The sequence below is a fragment of the Schistocerca piceifrons genome, chromosome 4 (genome assembly GCF_021461385.2).
Source record: "Schistocerca piceifrons isolate TAMUIC-IGC-003096 chromosome 4, iqSchPice1.1, whole genome shotgun sequence".
Taxonomy (NCBI): domain Eukaryota; kingdom Metazoa; phylum Arthropoda; class Insecta; order Orthoptera; family Acrididae; genus Schistocerca; species Schistocerca piceifrons.
In genome coordinates, this window is record NC_060141.1 from 389,152,099 (window position 1) to 389,173,411 (window position 21,313).

Below are 21,313 nucleotides of genomic sequence, written 5' to 3' on the forward strand. Positions count from 1 at the left end.
GGAGCCTGGTGCGAGGAGAAACACGGTGTACTGTCATGCATATTTTGTTGCAAGTCCGGGATCAGAGACAGTGCAGATGCGGATTGGAGTGAGGGGAACAAATGTGGGCATATGTTAGTTACGTGTGACCAGCCACCACTATTGGGGTCACGCACATGCTGTCACACCATTGTCACGATGGTTGTGTGTCAAGACTGAGCTGCTCACACAACATGGTGAGGGTTGTGAATGTGTCATTAATACATTGTGGGAACAATGTGATCTCCATATGGAATGCATCTGATGATGCACGGCAGTTGTCATACTGTTGGTGGAGCACAGAGAATTCGTCTGCTGAGAAGGCACACTGCTCGAGTGTGTCAAAGGATGTATAATTGTCTTCCTGCTGTCTCTCTTCAATAAATGATGTACCAGGTTGGGGCAGAGGTGATAGGCCAAAAGATCCTGGGATGTAGTGGCCTATGTCGAAGTACAGGAGCACAGCATTATGAAAAAGAAGGAGAGATGTAACTGGCATAAAAAGTCCATCACAAGGTCTGGTTTTATGATGTCCTTATGAGAGAATGTCAATGTGAGGTGGCAAGATGATGCCAATTGCAGATCTGTGATTGACGAGCTGGCAGTTTTGTGCAATTGCAACGCCATAGGTTCCTCCACTGTCGATGAGCCACCAAGTGGTAGTAAGTTAACATCAGGGCCGATGTCTACTGGGAAACTGTTTGTCGGGAAGTGGGACAGATGGGGATGGAAGCCTCAGAGAACATTTGTCAGGATTCATACCAGTGAAACGATCATGTTTATGAGCAAAATAGGAGATGTGAAAACCAATTCAGCAATTGTCAGTGGAGTCAGAGAAGGGTCACTGCTTTGCAGAATATTCAGCCAACTAGGATAGTCTTATCGAACAGATAAAACTTCTTGCGAGCACTACTGGGTAGTTACAAGCCAGACCACAAGTTGCGTGAGGACGTGTTAGCATGTGGTCATGCAGTGAGAAATCATTTGATTCAACGGGTTGCAGTTCACTGTGCCAAGCTGCAGTGAGGATATAGATTGTATGATGCCAAGAAAAGTGGCTTTGCCCAGGTGCAGCAGAGTTAGCCACACATACAACTGTATGGACGCGATGCAACACAGGTGAGAGCACACTGTGCTCAGTAGTGTATGCCCACACCCGGGAGCAACATGGATAGTGATCTTCTGCACAGGCATGGATGTGAAGTAAGTCTCAAGGAGGAGGGGGTTTGTTGATGTACAAAGATCATCACTCCAGCTGGGTGTCGTGATGTCAGAATCGGAACCAATCAGGCAAAGTCAGTCTGGCTTAGCTGCTGCATGGAACAATGGTGCCACGGCTGAGGCTGAGGTGCATGGCAGCGAGCACTGTCGTCAAAATTATGAATACCAAGTCTGTGGAATTTTCTTGATACAACTGTTCATTTGCAACATCACTAGTCAGAAACATCATTGTCTATACTCGTAGGCCAGATTTGAGGTTGGACTGGACAAAACTGGGTATATTAAACGTTCAAAATTCTGGTCACTGGCAGTAGCAAGGGTGGATTGAACAAATTTGCACATTGTCTAGAAGTCACGGTGTCCATGGGAAATGAATGGCAATCCATGTTGCCGGAATGTTGCAGTGCAGTCTTTCTGTGTAGTATTTCTGCATGCAGGGTCCAGCAATGAGGTTCCACAGTGTATTGTTTGCTGTGTTCAGTTGTTTGGGGCTAGCACCATAAGTTGAACCACAGTACTGAAGCACTTCACTTGCACAACAGAAATGTAAAGATTGTGTAAGAGTCTGTGACCAAACACTACACTGTCTAGAACAGAAACCATCACAGCACGGCATGAAAATTTTGGTGATTGGTGATTATGTGCTGATCTCATTGTCATGGCCATATTGACATGAAGTTTACCTCATATGTGCTCATCATGAGTCATCAGGGACACTAAAATGGGTACTGGGGATAGAGACGGGTTCAGAGTATCGAATACATGATCCATACATAGACTAACACAGTTTATATTGAAGACATTTACATGAGACATCTGCACTTGACTAGAGCACAGTGCTTACTACAAAGTCAGAGAGAGCGGCAGGGGGGGGGGGGGGGGGGGGGGGGAGTGGGAGTGTCCTAACACTTGCTCTTGCTGGTCAGCAATGCTGTTGTTGTGGTCGATAGCTGCCACAGTCCCAGAACTTTTCTAAGGGGTTACTATTGGGTGATTTAATATGACTGAGTGTTTATTAAATCAGGAACAAATCTATGCTGCTCTATGAATACAAATGTTCTCACCTTGGACAATGTGAGTGTCCATAAAATACTCATCATAAAGATGTAAAAGCATCCTCAAGATGTTATCCGAAATCAGCATCTATTGTAGTTACACGTAGATATAAATAAGCTTCTTTAAGAACATCACATTATAGATCTGGCCCATATATGGTTGAATCTTCAAGGGCACCAAATACGTAGTGATAAATTGCTGCCAAGTCTATGAACAGCAGAAAGATTGATAGTTACCTACATGGCCACTTTTGACTTCAGTATGACAATCTACCAAAAACCTCCTCCCCCCCCTCCCTCCCCCTGCCAACCAAATTGTATGGATTCATTAACTGGAATCTTGTTGTCATTCAATCAACTAAGGACTAAATAAGCAGATTGCAACTCCACTGGTTAGCAAATGAAGTTTTTGTGCAGCAGTATTGTGATCATTCATACTCAATTTCACATAAATTGTTTTCATTTAGTTTCTTCCTAATTTGTGGAAACATAGATATCATGTTATCATGAAGATACTACTCCTACTGTTTATAGTTATTAAATTAAAATTACAAAGAACTGAGAAAATTTACAGAATTCACCGGCTCGTAAGAAGGGGCACAACTGGGAAGTAGCATAGACTGTGGTCTACATCCCACTGAATCTTTGCATGAGGAAGTCACCAGATTGCTTAGGTTTGACCAATCCCTGTAACGGAAAAGAAAACAAGTTCCATTATTACACACGAATATTCTCAACAAAAATAATGAACATAACCAACAAATATCACTACAAGAATTTTAACAATTTTAAGCTGAAACCAGGAAAATATGACAACAGACATAGGTAACTATTTTTACCACACCATTAAAATAGCTATTTGCATAAAAAGATTCCACAATATCAACAATACAATATGAGCAACACAGAACACAGGCCACACACATATTGACTGACAACTGCTTGGTAGACGATTGAAGATTTCAGTATCAGCAAATTTACCTCTTTTGTGCTGGTAAAATGTTTAACTTACAGCAAAGATTATACTTGCTTTTACTGTTACAGGTAATCCAGTAGAATTATGTGTGACAAAACACATCAGGAAGTGTACATATAAATACTGAGTTGCTGACGTCGTATGAAAATAATTTCCTGCGAATACCCCACAATTTTTAATTAATTTCTCGCACAATGGAATGAAAAAGATCAAACCTAAACAGACTTAGAGCCATTATTGTCATCAAAACATGGTAATGCTCAAAGCAAATGCTAACAGTCTACCATGTGTTTCGAAAACATGGCGTACTTAGTGGAACATATTATATATGTGTGCATCTGAGAATCTGTACAAGCATACCTGGTTTGTCAGCTAGTAATTTAGCATAATAGAAATTTTCAAATTCTTGTGGCTTAAGTGAAAGTGAATGACTGGAGATTTAATTTGTTTTATTGAAAGTGAACTAACATGAATCAAGGCAGACTTCTCTGAGTCCATTTCATTGATGTTACAGTCTAAATTAATACAAACATTGTGTCAATAATATTTTTTCCAGATGACAAAGATAAAACATTCAATATTCATGCATGTATGAGTATCTATCATTGGACTGATTTCCAATCCACGGTGATAACATACTTTCAATGTCTGCTGTTTTATAGAATTTTGCTCTGGGAGTAAAAGACTAATTCACCAAAGCTGAGCAATAAGAATATTGTGTTTACGACTGAACTTTTGGTATGTTTCATCCTGGAAGTACTGCTAATACAATCAAAATTCCCACATACCTTTCTAAAATATTATTCATCAATTTAGTCATTTATCATGATCTGATCACTACAAAAGAAATGCAGCACGGGCATGGAAATTGCTAATGCACATCTTAACAAAAAGAAGTAGCTGCTAGAAATTAAATCTCGCACCTTTAGAGTACTATGGTGGCTGGCTGCCTGCAGACAATAATTGTCACAACTTCAGACAGAAAACATCAGATGTCAACTAATTTCAATTTGACTATAGGCTCACAAGTATTTGACTTTGTAGTGTATTTGAATAGTTCCTTTAACGCCACTATTGCCTCATTCAGTATGAAGTAGTGACCAATAAAACACTCAATAGTGCTGTAGATCCTGAGGCATCAGCACGAGGTGACAGCAACAGTCGCAGCAGCCGAACCTTAAAATTTGTGGACTGCATTTGGCTTAGTTTATTCAGGATGATACTGTGATGATGTCACAAACTTTCAGGGATGGTGGTGAAGGGTAAATTTATCAATTTGAGGCAAGGGACCCCAGTTCAGAAATGAACGAGTTGGAAGTTATAAGCAAAAATCATTCTGATGCCTTTGATAGTGAATCTCTTCTATTGCAAGCTCTTTGCTTTCCATATTTTCGGAGTATGCAGTATGAACCAAATCAATATAACATTGTCTAGTCAATATGGGCTCCGAAATGTTTACCTTAAGAAATAAGAGCACTTGATCAACAAAAGAAGAGATGTGTTTCACAGTAGCAAAGATGCACAAGTATTCAGAGCCCTTACACAATATGCACTTTAGATATGCACTGTAGATTTTTGCTTATTTTGTCCATACTACCACCATATGGAAAGCAACAAGCTTGCAGTAGAAGAGGCCCCACAGCAAGAGGTATCAGAATGATTTTTGGTTGTAAATTTCAACTCCGTCATTTCCGAGCCAGGGCCCCATCCCCAAATTGATACATTTACCTTTTCTGTCATCCCTGAAAGTTTGTAACATCATCATGGAATCATCCTGCACATAAGTACAGCTTAGTATTGCATTTTTCTGCTTTTTTCTGTCTTCCTTCATCCGTGAGTACATATGGCTTAGGATTGTGGGATAACGAGCTGCTGCTTGCAAATGTATTTGTGAATGTATTTTCATGCCAACAGCCTTAGTTTACACTTAAACAATGTGCCACACCATTGATTTGTAATGATTTACATGGATGGTGTTAACATTGCTAACGTTTCACAAAATTTACATCTCATGATGTACAGAAATTCGCATTCATCTGATGTTACTGTATTACTACAGTGAAAAGCCATACTTTAGATGATGGCATGCATAGATGTTGGAGGATTTTAAAAGTCTGATATGTGCTGAAGCAAAATCTCTTGCCGTATCACCTTGAAAATATGTTGCCCTTTAAAAAACTCTACATGACTGTGAAACCTGACCATGAGAAGCTAATCAATAATAAAGATGTTTCAACCGGCCACCAGATTCAAATACATCAGTCATAGCCAACAAGAAGAAGATAGCCCTAGCTCGATATAGATAATATGGAAATACATGTAGAGCTTATGGTAGTAGCAGGTGGTGAATTAAACCTGCCCAGTATCTATAGCAAGGGTGCCCATGCCTGGGAGGGAAAGGAGGGGGGGAGGGGGAGAGAGAAAGATATAGTGTTTTTGAGAAAGATATAGTGTTTTTCTTTCAAGAAAATGATTTAAAAGTCAATGTTATATAGAAGTGGTTCAACACTAAAATATTTTTGTACAGGGTGATTCTTATTAACATTCAAAAACTTCAAACAACATAGACGACACTGAGACAAGTACTTATATATAAGACTCATGGGGTCACAAATGTCAGAAAATACCCCAAAAGTGGATGACAAATGTTGAACACTTGACGTACCTCATCACACGTGCAGCAGTTGAGCCTATCTGTCTGTCTGTCACACCTGGTCATCCCAACCCAAGCCAAGCATTCATGCCGGTTTGTCTCCAGGCCTACACACATGACTTTAGTGCATGAAGCCTAGGGTTCAAGTACTGCGTCTGGCAGATTTTTTTTTTTCATTGCATGAGATAGTATGTCTACACTGAGGTAAGATTTATTACTTTATTTACCCATCTTGCAGCCCCCCCCCCCCCCCCCCTGCTTTATTTCAAAGTTCAGTGCAACAAAAACCTACCATACTGAGTCACAAGTAAATGAGTATAAGTTTGTGAACTGTGTCATTGCCAGTAAATAACCTCCATTTTTCTTTACTAAATAATGCCTGTAAACAAAAAAAAGAAGAGGCAAGAGGAAATAACCACAAAATAAGAACAACTTTTGCTTGGTTGTAGCGAGGACAAAACTTTAGTAATTTCAACATTTACAACTGATTACATTTTCACCATTTGGTCAAGCACTGCATTGCTCAATCATCCCTTCATGTCCAAGCCTAACTGCTGCATGCACATGCAGCAAGGTACATCATCTGGTGATGTCACATCTTCAACATTTCTCATCTATTCTTGAGGTTTTTTCCACAAATGTGATCCCATGTGTCTTTCATTAAATTACTTGTCCCAACATCACCTACGCCACTTTGATAATTTTTTAAACTTTAAATAAGAACCCCCTCACAGCATATTTTAAAATGTATACTTAATTTTTAACATAGGAAAATCAAGGATGGAAAGTAATAATATTATGAAAAGGATAGATACTACTCACTGTATAGTGGAGATGCTGAGCCGCACATAGGCACAACAAATAGACTGGTCCATGTGGCCTTCGTCAAAAATAGACACCACACACACACACACACACACACACACACACACACACGCAAATGCAACTCATACACACACGACTACAGTGTAAGCAACTGTAGCCACACTTCGTTTATCAAACTGTTATACAAATAATGACCATTTCAGAAATTGCTCATATTTAATTTGCAATTTATCAACACAGTTAAAAGATTTGTAATCTTAAATAAAGTATTTGTGTGTCATGATAGAATATGAGTTACAAAGGTTGGTTAAATCCTTTTTAGGAAAACCAATATATGAGAAAGTTGAAAACCTTTACAAAGTACATTATCATTTTTAAAAAAGAAGATAAAGAGAAGTCCCAAAATTAGAAGTTATGTTGGCCTGAAAAATGTGTACATATCTCAGTGACTACATTCACTTCTGTTGTGAACATGTTTGGAGGTTGCAAATGTTTGATGACTAAAGGAGGTGGTAATTTTTAAAAACATGATTAAAAAGGGTAACAATGGAGTGCAAACTTGTGACGAATGCCAAAAGCTGAAGGTGTAACAGGGAGAGAAAAAAATATGCTCACCAATTGGTAGTAGGAGAAAACAAAAAAAAGATATGGAAATGTGCAAGCTTTCAGAGACAGTGACTCCTACTAGCAGGAGGGTTGACACGAAAGGAGGAGGGATGAAGGAAAAGAACTGGTGAGGTCCAGGAAATGAGAAGAGTTATGGAAGTCACCCATGACCCTGGATCTGGGAGGACATGTTGGACATGATGAGAAGCAAAGACTCCCAAACAGTAAGTCTACACTGATGCACTTTTTGACGTCTGTTTCATAACTCTCCCCATTTTCTAAGCCTCAACAGTCCTTTGCCTATGTCTCTCTTCCTTTCCATTCAACCCTTCCACCAGTAGAAGGAGCCACTGGCTCTGTAAGTTCGCTCATTTCCTCGTCTACTGACTAGATTTTTTTTTTTTTTTTAATCCGTCCACATTATATTTTCAAACATTGATTATTTTCATTGAGATAAAAGGTGAAGGTGAGCAGAACAATTGTTACAGTAATGGAATGATGTCACATATATTGTCTCATAATATTCTTAAGATTTGTAGTAACGTTTTAACCAGTCAAAAAAGGTAATATGATCAATGTTGGCAGTAGTCTGTTTTTTTTTTCAGAATTTGTGAAATTATGGCTCAAGAAGAGCAACAGCCGAAAGATATTTGAAATGAAATGGAAAAGCAGTATTGCAATATCGTTTGGAAACAAAAAAGAGTTATCTTGGGCAATTATGTTCAGTTTTCTATAAAAATATGGAAAGAAGGTATCAAAGTAAGAACTGAAGCCAAATGTATACCGGCTTACCAGTCAGCCAGTATACCACTGCACGAGGGAGATTGGTGCACTTTTGTCTCATTTTTTAATTACTTTACCTTCAGTGAGAAGTTACATCATCAAACTAAAGGCCTTGGCATGGGAAACAGCTCTGGTGCCACAGTGGCAAATACATTTATTAATTTCCTTGAGAATAAATTTTTCAGTTCCCACCCCACTATCTGCCAGAAAAATATCCTATATCATAGTTATGTGGACAATATTATCATCTTGTTATAAGGTGATGAAGATGACATCCACAGGTTTGCTACCACCTTCAATGCTTTGCATTTGTGAATAAAGTTCACTCACAAAAGGAAGATAAAAGTGTAGAAAGAGATGTTAGGCTTATCAGCAAACAAAATATCAACATCTTCAAAGTGATGTTAAGAAAAGAACAGTGGATGGACACACTTCAAGTACAGTGAACATATGAAAAATACAATGCTTTCCAAGACACCATAACACATTACTTCAATTTAGCATTTCCAAAAACCAAGAGGACAAGAAAAAATCTCGAAAATAAGCAGTGGATCACGAAGAAAATAATAGAACAGAGAGCTACCTTAAGAGAAATGAAACAGAGAGAAAATATTGAAATCTACAGGCAGTACCAGAAGAAATACAGGCAGTTGATAAGACAAGAAAGAGCAAAATCAATTAATGAGAGACTATTTCAAAATCAACAAATAAAATGAGAGCAGTGTGGAATATAATTAACTTGAGAGGGGCAAGAAAAAATACTCACAGAAAACAAATGAAATAGAAACTATGACAGTAAATAACAAAATCATCACATATAAAACAAAAATTGCCAACATCCTGAATAATAACTACACAGATGCAATAGAAAAACTAAAGCATGGATATAACAGCAAAGGAACTCACCAAACTATTGTGACAGATAAGCCAAGCCACTCAATGTTCCTGAAACCAGTGTCTGAAAAGGAACTGACAAATGTTATGAAAACGCTAAAAGCAAAAATGAAGTGTCAAACTACATAATCAAGTAGGTGGCAGCAGAAATAATTATGCCACTACTGGATATTGCCAACTGCACGGATATCAACATTGTATATATTCAGGACCATTGAGAGTGCAGACCACACAAAACTGGAGACTAATGAGACTGTTCATACACACAGCACAAGGAACAGAAAACAACTGTGGTGCATTCCACATAGACTTAAGAATTTTGAAAAAGGACCCAAATACTCTGGCATCAAGTTAATACAAGCAATGCCAAGGGAATTACAAGACCTCAAAACTGAGAAAATGTTCCCCACAACTCTAAAAAAACTTTCTGATACAGGGAGAATTTTCATAGTGTAGCTGACTACATTAGCAAACAGTGATCAAAAGTTCATCCTGTGAGTGATAAATCTCACGCATCATAAAAATAACTAGCAACAGAAATCAGGGTTAAAGAAATTAACTATAATTAGGAACCACTGATGTGTAATATAAGCTAATTATATCTCACAAAATTATTATTATTATTATTTGTATGCATCATGTATCATAAACCATTTTGTACTGTGTAATATTATGAATATACTGCATCATAAGTCATTGTGTACGATGTACTCGTAATATTATATACATACTTTGAAAGCTCCTATGCATATTTAATGTGCAAGCTATTTTATATACTTTTATATTTCATATTATCTAGATTCTAAGCCTAATGATCTGTCCTATGTTATGAGTACATATCTGTACAAAAGGTAATTTATGGGACCAGTAAAAATCATAATCACTTATTACGGTTGCTAGGAACCACTACCAGTAATGGCCAAGTAACAGATAATGTTTGTACATAAGAATCAGTCATTACTGTTACACTGTCAAAATTGTTGATAACTGGAGACACAAATTCCTACCAATGCCGTAGCTGCAGCTCTTCAGGCTGTTTTAATATGATGCATATGGGACTGTTCAACATGCCGGTTTCAACCACTGTTTGAACAATAGCACATGATGGTAAATTTTTTAAAAACGGTACTCTATAACAGATAAAATTTCAACCAACCTTTTAAAACCATTGTTCAGGACAATCAAAATAATAAAATAGCGAAAATAAAACTTTTAAATATGTGGGAAGGGAGTAAGGGTGTTTATTATGATCGTAAAGAACCATGAAAATTTATGGGTTAGTAGCAAGTTACACTCGTAGGAAGATGGACACCAGTCATTGCATTATACTACAAAGATATCACCCATCAGTCTCTGCAGTTTCATAGATCATGGGTGCCACACCTCACCCCATACGAAAGAAAATGGAGGCATTCCATGACGCTGCAACTACTGCAGATCACAGTGAATGTCACTGAACAAAATGGAACAAGCCGTTTTCAAAGAGTTCCTAAAGAAAATTCCATCTTTTAAAACAAATTTGAAGACAGTTATTGCAGGTGCAATTTCTACCAAGAGGCTGTAGCTACAGTGTTTTTAGTTACTGGGTTTGAATATAGGAATACAGTGCATCTGGGAATCAAGTTTCTCCACTCCATTGGAAAAACATTAGTGCATGACTGTCAAAATAATTATTAGTCAATATAAAACTTTAAAAAGGGAGTCAGGGGCATTAATTACAATCTAAAGCCAGCTCAGTTAATAATGGCTTAATAGCAAATTACACTTGTAAGATTTGCCAATGTGATGCCTTACTCCATCACAAAGGAATAAAACAGTCACCTCTGTGACACCATGACAACTGCAAATCACAGTGCATAGTGCAAAATGCAAATGAAACATGTAATATTTAAACAGTGTATTACAGATATTTTGCAGTTTGAAAAGCAACAGGTACAGAATGAAGTATAATTTGAAACCATAAAGTTTAAAATACAGGTATTATTTATAACGTAAAAAAGTAAGTAAAATGTGTCACTAGTGCCAAAGTTTTCACACAAGGGAATAAACCAGGCTAGCACTGTTTAATTAACTTACTAGGGACCAGAACCAGTCCAAATAATCATCGAACAGGGGATAAAATCAATCTTATGGTGAAGCCACTTTTTCATTTATAACCCAATTTGCTACTTTTTTTTGGGTATGAGAAGATCTGTTTCTTCAAACAAGAGTGATGCCCTTTGGAAGATTTCCATACATTTGTACATGGAGTGTAATCCATGGTTATTGTGTCTCAAGATGGCATCCTAACATAGTATAATTACTAGCACAAGTGTACTTCCTGAAATATGTATAAAAATCACACTCAGCTGCCCAATGTAGTAGCCTTGACAAGTCCCAAATTTCAACTTTCTCAACCTGTAAATGTCAGTCTGTGATGGAGACATGAACCCTGCTTTTTTGTTGAGTGGAAACCTACCTTTTTAATTGCATGTTCAATCTAACCATGGAGTGGTTTGTAGTATGTGAGCGATACATATTTACCCTTTTCTTATTTTTTAACCACAGATTCCTTTTTTCCCCCCCATGCTCACTGAAAGACTAGAATGGAATAAAATATGTATATTTCTTGCTTTATATCAATTGGCCTGACCAGCTGGGTTAATAGTAATGAATTCGTGCACGTGGACTAGCCTATGTGGCATAACATGAAAATGAGGGTACTTGTGCATCAATGGGTGGCAAGAATTGTGGCTAATGATAATTTGTGGTAAATATCCACAATTGCTAATTTGTTCTCTGTCCAAATTGAAAGATCAAGATAGTAAAGTGATCCGTTTTTTTATGATGCAGTATATTCATAATATTACACAGTACAAAATGACTTATGATACATACAAATAATAATAATAATAATAATAATAATAATAATTTTGTGAGATATAATTAGCTTACATTATACATCAGTGGTTCCTAATTATAGTTAATTTCTTTAACCTTGATTTCTGTTGCTAGTTCTTTTTGTGATGCATGAGATTTATCACTCACAGGATGAACTTTTGATCACTGTTTGCTAATGTAGTCAGCTATACTATGAAAATTCTCCCTGTATCAGAAAGTTTTTTTAGAGTTGTGGGGAATGTTTTCTCAGTTTTGAGGTCTTGTAATTCCCTTGGCATTGCTTGTATTAACTTGATGCCAGAGTATTTGGGTCCTTTTTCAAAAAATCTTAAGTCTATGCACCTCAGTTGTTTTCTGCTCCTTGTGCTGTTTGTATGGACAGTCTCATTAGTCTCCAGTTTTGTGTGGTCATGTAATGCACTCACAATGATCTTGAATATATACAATGATGGAAACATTAGAACGTTTAGTTCTTTGAAACAACTTTTACACGACTATTTTTGCTTCTTTTTCAATATAACTCAAATGGCTTGCTTGTGTAATGTAAATATTCACTTCATTCCTGTGATAGTTCAATTCCCCCTTTGTGTGATTCCTTATCGCATGTATGGTTCAATAAGTCCATGATAGACAGCACACAAGAGGTCTCAGTGAGTACACTGAGCCAGTTGTTTGATTATAATTATCACTGAGCTTAGCTTACTGGAAACAGTATTTATCTGCTGTTTCCAATTTAGTTCACTGTCTATTGTAATGCCCAAAACTTAACAGAAGCTACTTCTTCCAGTCCTTTTTCATCTAAGAAAACATCCATATGTTCTTCTTTTTGTTTATTTTTGAATACAATGTACATAGTTTTTTTCAGATTAATAATTAACTCATTTTCAGAAAGCCATTTTGTTGTACTACTGACTGAATGAATGTATTTTGCTAAAGGGCCTCCAAATTGTTGGAAACATTTAGCACAGCCATATCATCTGCATAAAGTATTTTGATTTCATATTCACGTGTTTGTATATTATTCACAAATAAATTGAAGAAACAGGTCCCATTACACATCCTTGAGGTAAACCATACTTAATGCTTCTAACTTCTGATCTGTATAAGTTATTAATGGCTACATGTCACCTCCTGTTACTTACATATGATATTATACAGTTTGCTGCATGTCCACAAATACCAGTATTCTCTAGTTTCTTTAGTAGGACTGTATGATCAACTGTGTCAAATGCCTTGGATAGATCAAGAACAACTCCAGACACTACCATCTTGTAGTCCAAGGCCTGTACGATTGATTCTGTTAATGATTCAATTGCTGTTTCCGTTGATTTCCCTTTCTGATATCCGTGCTATGCTGGAATTATTACATTACGTTTTTCCAAATAAGCAATTCGTCTGTTTAGCATGAGAATTTCTAATATTTTGGAGAAGCCTGATACTAAAGATACTGGCCTGTAATTGTTAGGGTTGTCGTGGTTTTCTTTTTTGTATACAGGTATTACTCTAACTAATTTGAATTTATCCGGAAATACTCCTTCTTGGAAAGAGCAGTTGGCAATATCCAGTAGTGGCACAATTATTTCTGCTGCCACCTACTTGATTAGGTAGTTTGACACTTCATCTTGTCCAGCAGACTTTTTTGCTTTTAGATTTTCATAACATTTGCCAGTTCCTTTTCAGGCACTGGTTTCAGGAACATTGAGTGGCTTGGCATATCTGTCACAATAGTTTGGTGAGTTCCTTGGCTATTATATCCATGCCTGAGTTTTTCTACTGCATCTGTGTAGTTATTATTCAGGATGTTGGCAGTTTTTGTTTTATCTGTGATGATTTTGTTATTTATTGTCATAGTTTCTATTTCATTTGTTTTCTGTGAGTATTTTTTCTTGCCCCTCTCAAGTTAATTATATTCCCTACTGCTATCATTTTATTTGCTGATTTTGAAATAGTATCTCATTAGTTGATTTTGCTTTTTCTTGTTTATCAACTGCCTGTATTTCTTTTCTGGTGCTGCCTGTAGATTTCAATATTTTTCTCTCTGTTTCATTTCTCTTAAGGTAGCTCACTGTTCTATTATTTCTTTCGTGATCCACTGCTTATTTTCGAGATTTTTTCCTTGTCCTCTTGGTTTTTGGAAATGCTAAATTGAAGTAATGTGTTATGATGTCTTGGAAAGCACTGTATTTTTCATCTGTTCACTTCATAAATTCCTATTTGTAGAACCTTTGTTGTATATGCATTGCTATCTATACATAGTGATAATATTGTCAATAATTGACTCAATTTCCAAAGTCACTCTTGTTGTATCCATGACAGTTGTCTTCATATTGTTTGTACTGTAGTAGCAGCTTCTCAAATTTTTGCTTTCTCTGTGTCTTCCTTTCCATATCAATGTTAAAATCACCACATATTACACAATCTTTCATCCCCCCCCCAGCAGAATGGACATTTTTTCACTTTTTTTGAGGATAGGATTTATTTTGCCACTTGGAGATCGCTACATACAGAATACTCTTAACTCATTGTAGACCATACCTGTAATTTCAAAACCTTTTTCTTTACATTTTGGTAAGGTTTTGTATGCATCATTCATACTACTATCATAATTCTCTGCTGTTTGGACAAATATTACTACTCCTTCACCTCTATATTCTGATCTGCAGAAATAGTTTACAAGAACATAATTTTTTTACGGTAAGACTGCAAATTTCATTTTCTTTTAAGCCATGTTGACTTACACACACTATGTCTGGGCATATTTCATTTGCCAGTAGTCCTCCTTCTAGTTTTTTATTACTCATGTATTGCAGATTTTGATGCAGAATTCTGAGCTTAATTTCATGTTTCTTGCCAATAATATTTAACTTCCAGTTTTTTGCTTCTCTTGACTGTACCATAAAAAATCATCTCCCAAATGTTGAGACATCATCTTTCTTCTTACTAAAGTTCTCGTGGGCACTAATTCACTAGACTTTCCTTTTTTCCTCTGTGCAGCAGTTTGCTGCTGTTCTTCATCTTTATTGCTTTTGCATTTTGGACTTAGTTCCAGTATTATATGCTCTTCTTCTGCGGTGGGTTTTGGGTTTTTATTTAGTGTCCTTGTTTCTATTGTGGATATGTTGCAATTCAGCCTAGTCTCATTAGACCTAACTATTTGTTGTTGCTCTTCATCCTGGTTTTGTCTTTCGAATTAATTTCCAGTGACATTATTTCTTCTTCTGAAGCATGTGTTGGATTTTGATTTGGTTTCATCACTTCTCCTTTGGAGATCTCACAGTACAGCTCACTATTGTCAGATAAATTTTGAGTAACTGTTTTGGTTTCAATATATATGTTAGTTGCTGTTGTATTCCTATTTGCCTCACTTATCACCTCTGTTTTCAATCTTTACACAAAGCAATTTTTCCTGTTGACACCAGATGCAGTCCATGCCTTGTATAATCATTTCTGCTCAGAAATGATGTTAACATCAATTACTGTAACATGATAATGCTCAACTGCAGCTCTCATTATTTGACTGTATAATTCATAAAGTGAATAGTTTTTGCTGGGATGTCGTATCTGTATGGGGTTGTACACAATATTAGTTTCATCTGAACTGTGTTGCGTATTACTTCATTTACAGCTTTTTGAAATAGGTATGGTTTTTCTCCATTGTAGCTGTTGTTTGTTCCAGCAATCACTATTACACTGTCAGTTTTAGTGTAACCTTTGGTCTTTCCACTAATGTTTTCTGTAACTTTGGGCCAATGTGCACCTGGCTTTATAAATGAAGTTATGGTGTAATTCTTTTCTAGAATATTATTCAGAAACTTTGTGCACTGTCTACCGTAACTGTGACTTAGTAGCACAACTTTCCAGTTTGGGCATGAGTTCTCCATCTTGTTTACGCGTATTCACTTTGCTTGAGTTCCTGCCTGTGTCCTTGTTTAGTGTGGTGCCTGACAATTGAATTTCGTCGTTTCTTCCACATGGATGTTTTAGCCATATGTAGCTGCCGTTCTTGTGATGGAACCTGTCAATTTCTGCTCTGGTGTTAACCTGCTTTTTCGTCCTGTTAGTCTGTATTTTTACGGAGCCCTGGCTTTGTTTACCGATGTGATAGTTCATATTACGAAAATCTTCTTCTAAAATTTTTAAGTCGCTACTGACACTGGTAATTATAGCTTTCAGACATAATATATCTTCCTGCATTCGCTTTATATTATCACTTTCCATTTCATTTCCCTGAATAGTCGTAAACATGGATCCTTTGTGTATTCTATTGCAATGGGCTTGATCCTGATCGTATTTTTTCATGTGACATGGAGTGTATTTTTATAGCTTATAGTTATGGAGCTATTTGCAATTTTGATATGCCACTTAACATTGTTTTTAACATTTTGGCTGGAATTTATTTATCAAGCTATTTCGATTAGTCACTAACTATGGTCAAAATCTAGCAGCACAGAATGTAAGAATTATGACCTTGTTACAGTGTGATTCCTTCATAAACAGAAAAATTGAATATTTTATAAAGGTATTACATTGTAATAAGGTCACTGGCCACTAGCACACATCCAGTTTATTTGTGTACAAAAAGGGTTTGATATAAGATCCACTATTCCTTTCATCACAACATTTGATAAGTCATAAATGTTCTCAGATTTTGAATTTTCTAGTTTTGTTATTGACTTAACCACATCAAGTATTTCTGTCCACTTGAAAGTTGGAACAGTGTTTGCACAATTTTGAAGAAACTCATTACCAGAAATGAGATCGAGGTTGAGAGTGTACATTGAATTGGTAATATGCTAATCAGAAGCTGGGGTGGTATGGGATTTGCTACCATTACAAAAAAATCGATTAAAGTGATCTGCTGTGATATCGATATCACTTGTGGTTTCTTTTCAATTTACATCTGTATCTAACTCTGCTTTTATAATCCCTTATGTTGCCTTACATCTCTTATTTCGTTTTCAATGTTAATGTTTATTTGCCCTACACTTGGCAATACTGATTTGTGATCTATAATGTCCTTTGAGGTTGTTATAAATGACTTAGTCCACAACACCACTTTTAACTTTTTATAGCAAATAATTACCAAGAGTCTCAGTTTCTGTAAGTCAGACATAAACTATTTTATTTCTGTCAGGTGCCTGGGTCTTCTGACTTTATTACTATATGATTTTTTGATCTTTGGGCAACAGACATTAAAACTTCAGAGATAATGTTTACAAATCTGTTGAAGACTTCCTCAATATTGTTGGAAGAAAGTAAGACAGTTTTCCAGTCTACTAATATTAGTTACTCCCTATAGCGGTCAAAATTTTTAATCAGTTAATAATCTAAAATCTCAATGCTGAATTTATTCTTGTTCTACATTTAATTTATCAGTAATTAATTCCACTCTCATACTTCTATGGTCTGTTAGGTAATCAACACTACACAATCCTAGTTCAAATTCACTTCTATATAGATTTGTCATGAAGTTATCAAGGCAGGTTTGAAGCCTTGTAGGACTTTCATTTGTAAAGAAAAGATTTTATGACCTTAACATATCTGCTAAGTTAATATTTTAGCTCTATTTTTTCTAACATCAGCATTTAAATCTCCAAAAATTAGTATATTGTATTTATATTATGAAAAAGATAGTTGCTATTCACCATATAGCAGAGAAGCTGTCACAGGTATGCACAACAAAAAGACTGTCAGAAAATGAGCTTTCAGGTAACAAGGCCTTCGTCAGAAGTAGACAAAACGCACAGGCAAGTGCATACAAACACTACTCATTATGAACAGTACAAGGGTGTACTGCCAGTCCATAGTGTCCAATGGGCACAATATTTCGGCGATCAGACATGTCACCATTGTCAGGTGTACTGACGAACTGAGCTTCTGAGGGTGGGTGGCCGTCTTAAATCCCCTTCCCCTGCAAGGTATTCTCTCCATGGTCCATGCCCGCAGCCGTGCATCGGCGGTCGCTGAGACACTGGCGTTGGCGTCTGTGGTGGTGCCGGTGTAATTGGCTCGTCCATCCTGGTCGCCCATTCGTTTTCTTTGCTGAGCATCTTTTTAATTAGACTCAATGCTGGATCCCATGCCTTGCTGAGGTTACAGCCGCGATCTCAGTTGATGAGTCAGTCCCTGGCACGAATTTCGATAGCCTCTCTAACAACGCTGTCACAGTATTTCAATGTCTGTGCTAAGACCCTGGTATGTTGGTAGTCCATTTTATGATTTTTGGACAAACAGTGCTCTGCAACCGCTTTGTTGGGGTACCTAAGTCGAGTAAGCCTCTGATGTTCTCCGCAATGATCTTCTATGGTGCGCACTGTCTGTCCAATATAAGTCCTACCACACTGACACGGAATCTGGTATATGTCAGCCTTCCACAAACCGAGATCATCTTTAACACTTCCCAATAATGCTAGTGTTTTATTGGGTGGGCAAAAGACAGTCCCTACTCGATGTTTCCTCAATATTCGTCCTATTTTACCTGATAGTGTGCCAGTATACGGTATATAGGCAGTGGCTATCTCTTTCTCCGTGACTTCTTCCGTCTCTACATGCTGTACTGTAAAGGTGGGGCAGAGAACACATCTGATCTGCCATTCCAAGTACCCGTTTTTCCAGAATACAGTTTTGAGGTGTTGCAGCTCATGGGGCAGACTCTCTGCATCAGATATGGTGCGTGCCCTGTACACCACCGTTTTTAGCACCCAATTCCTCTGCCAAGGGTGGTGGCAGCTATCCGCATGCATATACAGGCCAGTGTGCATTTTCTTCCTGAATACCCCTTGGCCCAGGGTGCCATCCGCTTTTCTTTTGACCGTGACATCCAGGAATGGTGATCTTCCTTCTGCTTCGGTCTCCATAGTGAATTTGATGTTCAGATGTATGGAGTTCAGGTTTGTCCCTTCCATGGGGCCTGACCATGAACGTGTCAACCACATAACAGAGAAAACTACTAGGTTTCCATTTGGATGATGTCAAAGCTTCCTCCTCAAAGTACTCCATATAGAAATTTGTGATCACAGGTGAGAGTGGGATCCCCATTGTGACTCCTGTTTGTTCATAGCAATCTCCATTAAAGAGAAAATACGTGGCGGTCAGAATGTGCCTGAAAATGTCAGTCATTTTCTCGGCAAATTTCTGTGCAAAGGCCCCACTAGTGAATAATGAAACAACATCAAAACTCACCAGGATATCTGAGTCTTTCAGCTTGAAGTTGTCAAGACGTTTTACGAAATACACAGAATTAGGAATGTGATGAGGGCATTTACCCACATAAGGGCTTAGTAATTCTGCCAGGTATTTGGCCTGCAAATATGTAGGTGCCCAAATATTGCTGACAATTGGGCATAACGGCACCGCTCTTCTTTGTGGACATTAGGGAGTCCGTAAAGTCTTGGCAGTACAGGTCCTTGAGGTGTCAATTTCTTAACGACACCCTCTGGTAAATCCACATCCTTGGGACGAGCCCTAGTCTTGTTCTCCACCTTCTTTGTGGGGTCAGCATTGATCTTCCTGTAAGATTCATCATTTATCAGGCTCTGCACCTGTGGACTGTTCGAGCAAGAAATACACCGGGAGAAACTGAAGAATCACAATTCATTACATTTATATGTGTGTGTTTTGTCTGTCTCTAATGAAGACCTTGTTGGCTGAAAGCTCACTGTCTGACAGTCTTTTTACTATGCCTATCTGAGACTCAGCATCTCCGCTATTTGGTGAGTGGGAACTATACTTTTCATAATATTGTTACATTCCATCTTGGATTTTCCATTGTTAGTATATTACATTTGGTATATTTCTGTACACAGAGAATAAGCTTTTCTAAACACTCAGTAATTTCTCTGCATCACTTTCAGTGGAGTGATATACAGAAACAGTTACAAGCATTGCTGCTTGTAGAAACATAACAGCTGCTTCAAAAACACTTTACATAAGCCATTAACATCCAGAACAGTAAATTATAGGTCTAATCATCACCTATGTGCATATGGACGAATCCCCATAATCTTCATTGGGTCTACAGTAACTGACATTTAATTGTAAAAATAAAATTGAGCAGTTATTACAAGGACAATTTAGTGTGCTATGGGGCAATTTGGAGGAACACAGAACTGTTCGTGTGGCACTGAATCATAAGTTAGTGTGTGGTCGGTCTTCCTTGAAGCATCCCATAAAAAAACATCTTCACTTCTCTGTGGAATATTTTTTTTTTTTTGGGGGGGGGGGGGGGCGTGGGGGGTCTGCTTGAGACATGCACAGCAGTGTGCTTTATGTGATCTTCTGCAGCATTTATGTGACCACCCTGTTTTGAAGCACTTGATACCATTTCAGCAGGAGATTATGTGGATTCTATACTTACGATTACTTTCTTCTTTTCTGCATGTGATAGTCGCGTCTTCCTGGAAAGTGTGGCCTGTATTTCCATTCTGCAGCTTCTGTTAATTTTGCATCAACTGTTGAGGATCCCATTTTGCTTGGATTATGGTCCACTTATTGGCACAGGCTTCCCTCTGACAACCATGCCTCCATCCTTGCTACCCTCCCTGTTTACCTTTCCCTGTTGCTTCATAACCTGGGTTGTGAGTAACTGAATCCACTTTCCCCTCTTCCCTTTTTTCCCCTCTCTCCTCCCTGATGAAGGAACAAAGTTCCGAAAGCTAGGAATGTAAATTTTCAGTTCTGTTTTATGTGTATCTATCGGCTGTACTGAGCTGAGGTAAGTACTAGCCAGCCCCTCTATCTCTTTGTTAGTATTTGTTTCACGTCTTATATGAGATTTTCCATTAATCTATTAATTGATAGCTGGCTCGTGTGAATCTCATAAAGCCGAGTGTCTTGGAAAAGCACGTACAATGGGACAACAGGAAGGTAGTAACTATAAAAAGTTTTGCGAACAATGAAATCCGAACAGAAGGGCAAGTATCCATACAGCTGCAGATCAAGACAGGGGACGAATGGATCTTGAAACTCCAAGCAGTAGATGCTCGGACCGGTTTAACGTTTGACAAACTGTGGGATTGAGAATTTCTGGAAAAGAACAAGGTCATACTAAATTATGCACACTGCAAAATGTCAATACATGGAGAATGAATCACATTAAGGGAAGCCAGGAAAGATGCAATTACAGGTCAAATCACAGTGCAAACTAACAGAAACTGGGGAGAGGGGGGCGAAGAACCAAAGTCCTCAGTCATAATGAAAGTACAGTAGTGTCTCACAAAGGAAAAGTGAGTCACAGGAGACATACAGAGCCTGATATGACAGCAGCACAGCTACCCGCAGATAGCTACATGCCGTGAACCTGGGTTAAGGGCAAGCAAATGAGTATCATAACTGAACAAACACAAAAGTTACTATTGCCTGCCATCTCACGTGAGCTAAGAATAGGGAGTTGCAAACAGGCTA

At 37.7% G+C, this 21,313-nt stretch overlaps 1 protein-coding gene across 1 annotated transcript in view; it reads right to left on the reverse strand.

Moving 5' to 3' along the window:
• LOC124795866 (probable RNA-binding protein 46) overlaps positions 1 to 21,313 on the reverse strand; it is a 166,140-nt gene that overhangs the window by 47,556 nt on the left and 97,271 nt on the right. Inside the window, exon 4 of the mRNA XM_047259948.1 lies at positions 2,867 to 2,981. Within this exon, the coding sequence (XP_047115904.1) occupies positions 2,867 to 2,981 (115 nt within the window). The remainder of the gene's footprint in view (positions 1 to 2,866; positions 2,982 to 21,313) is intronic.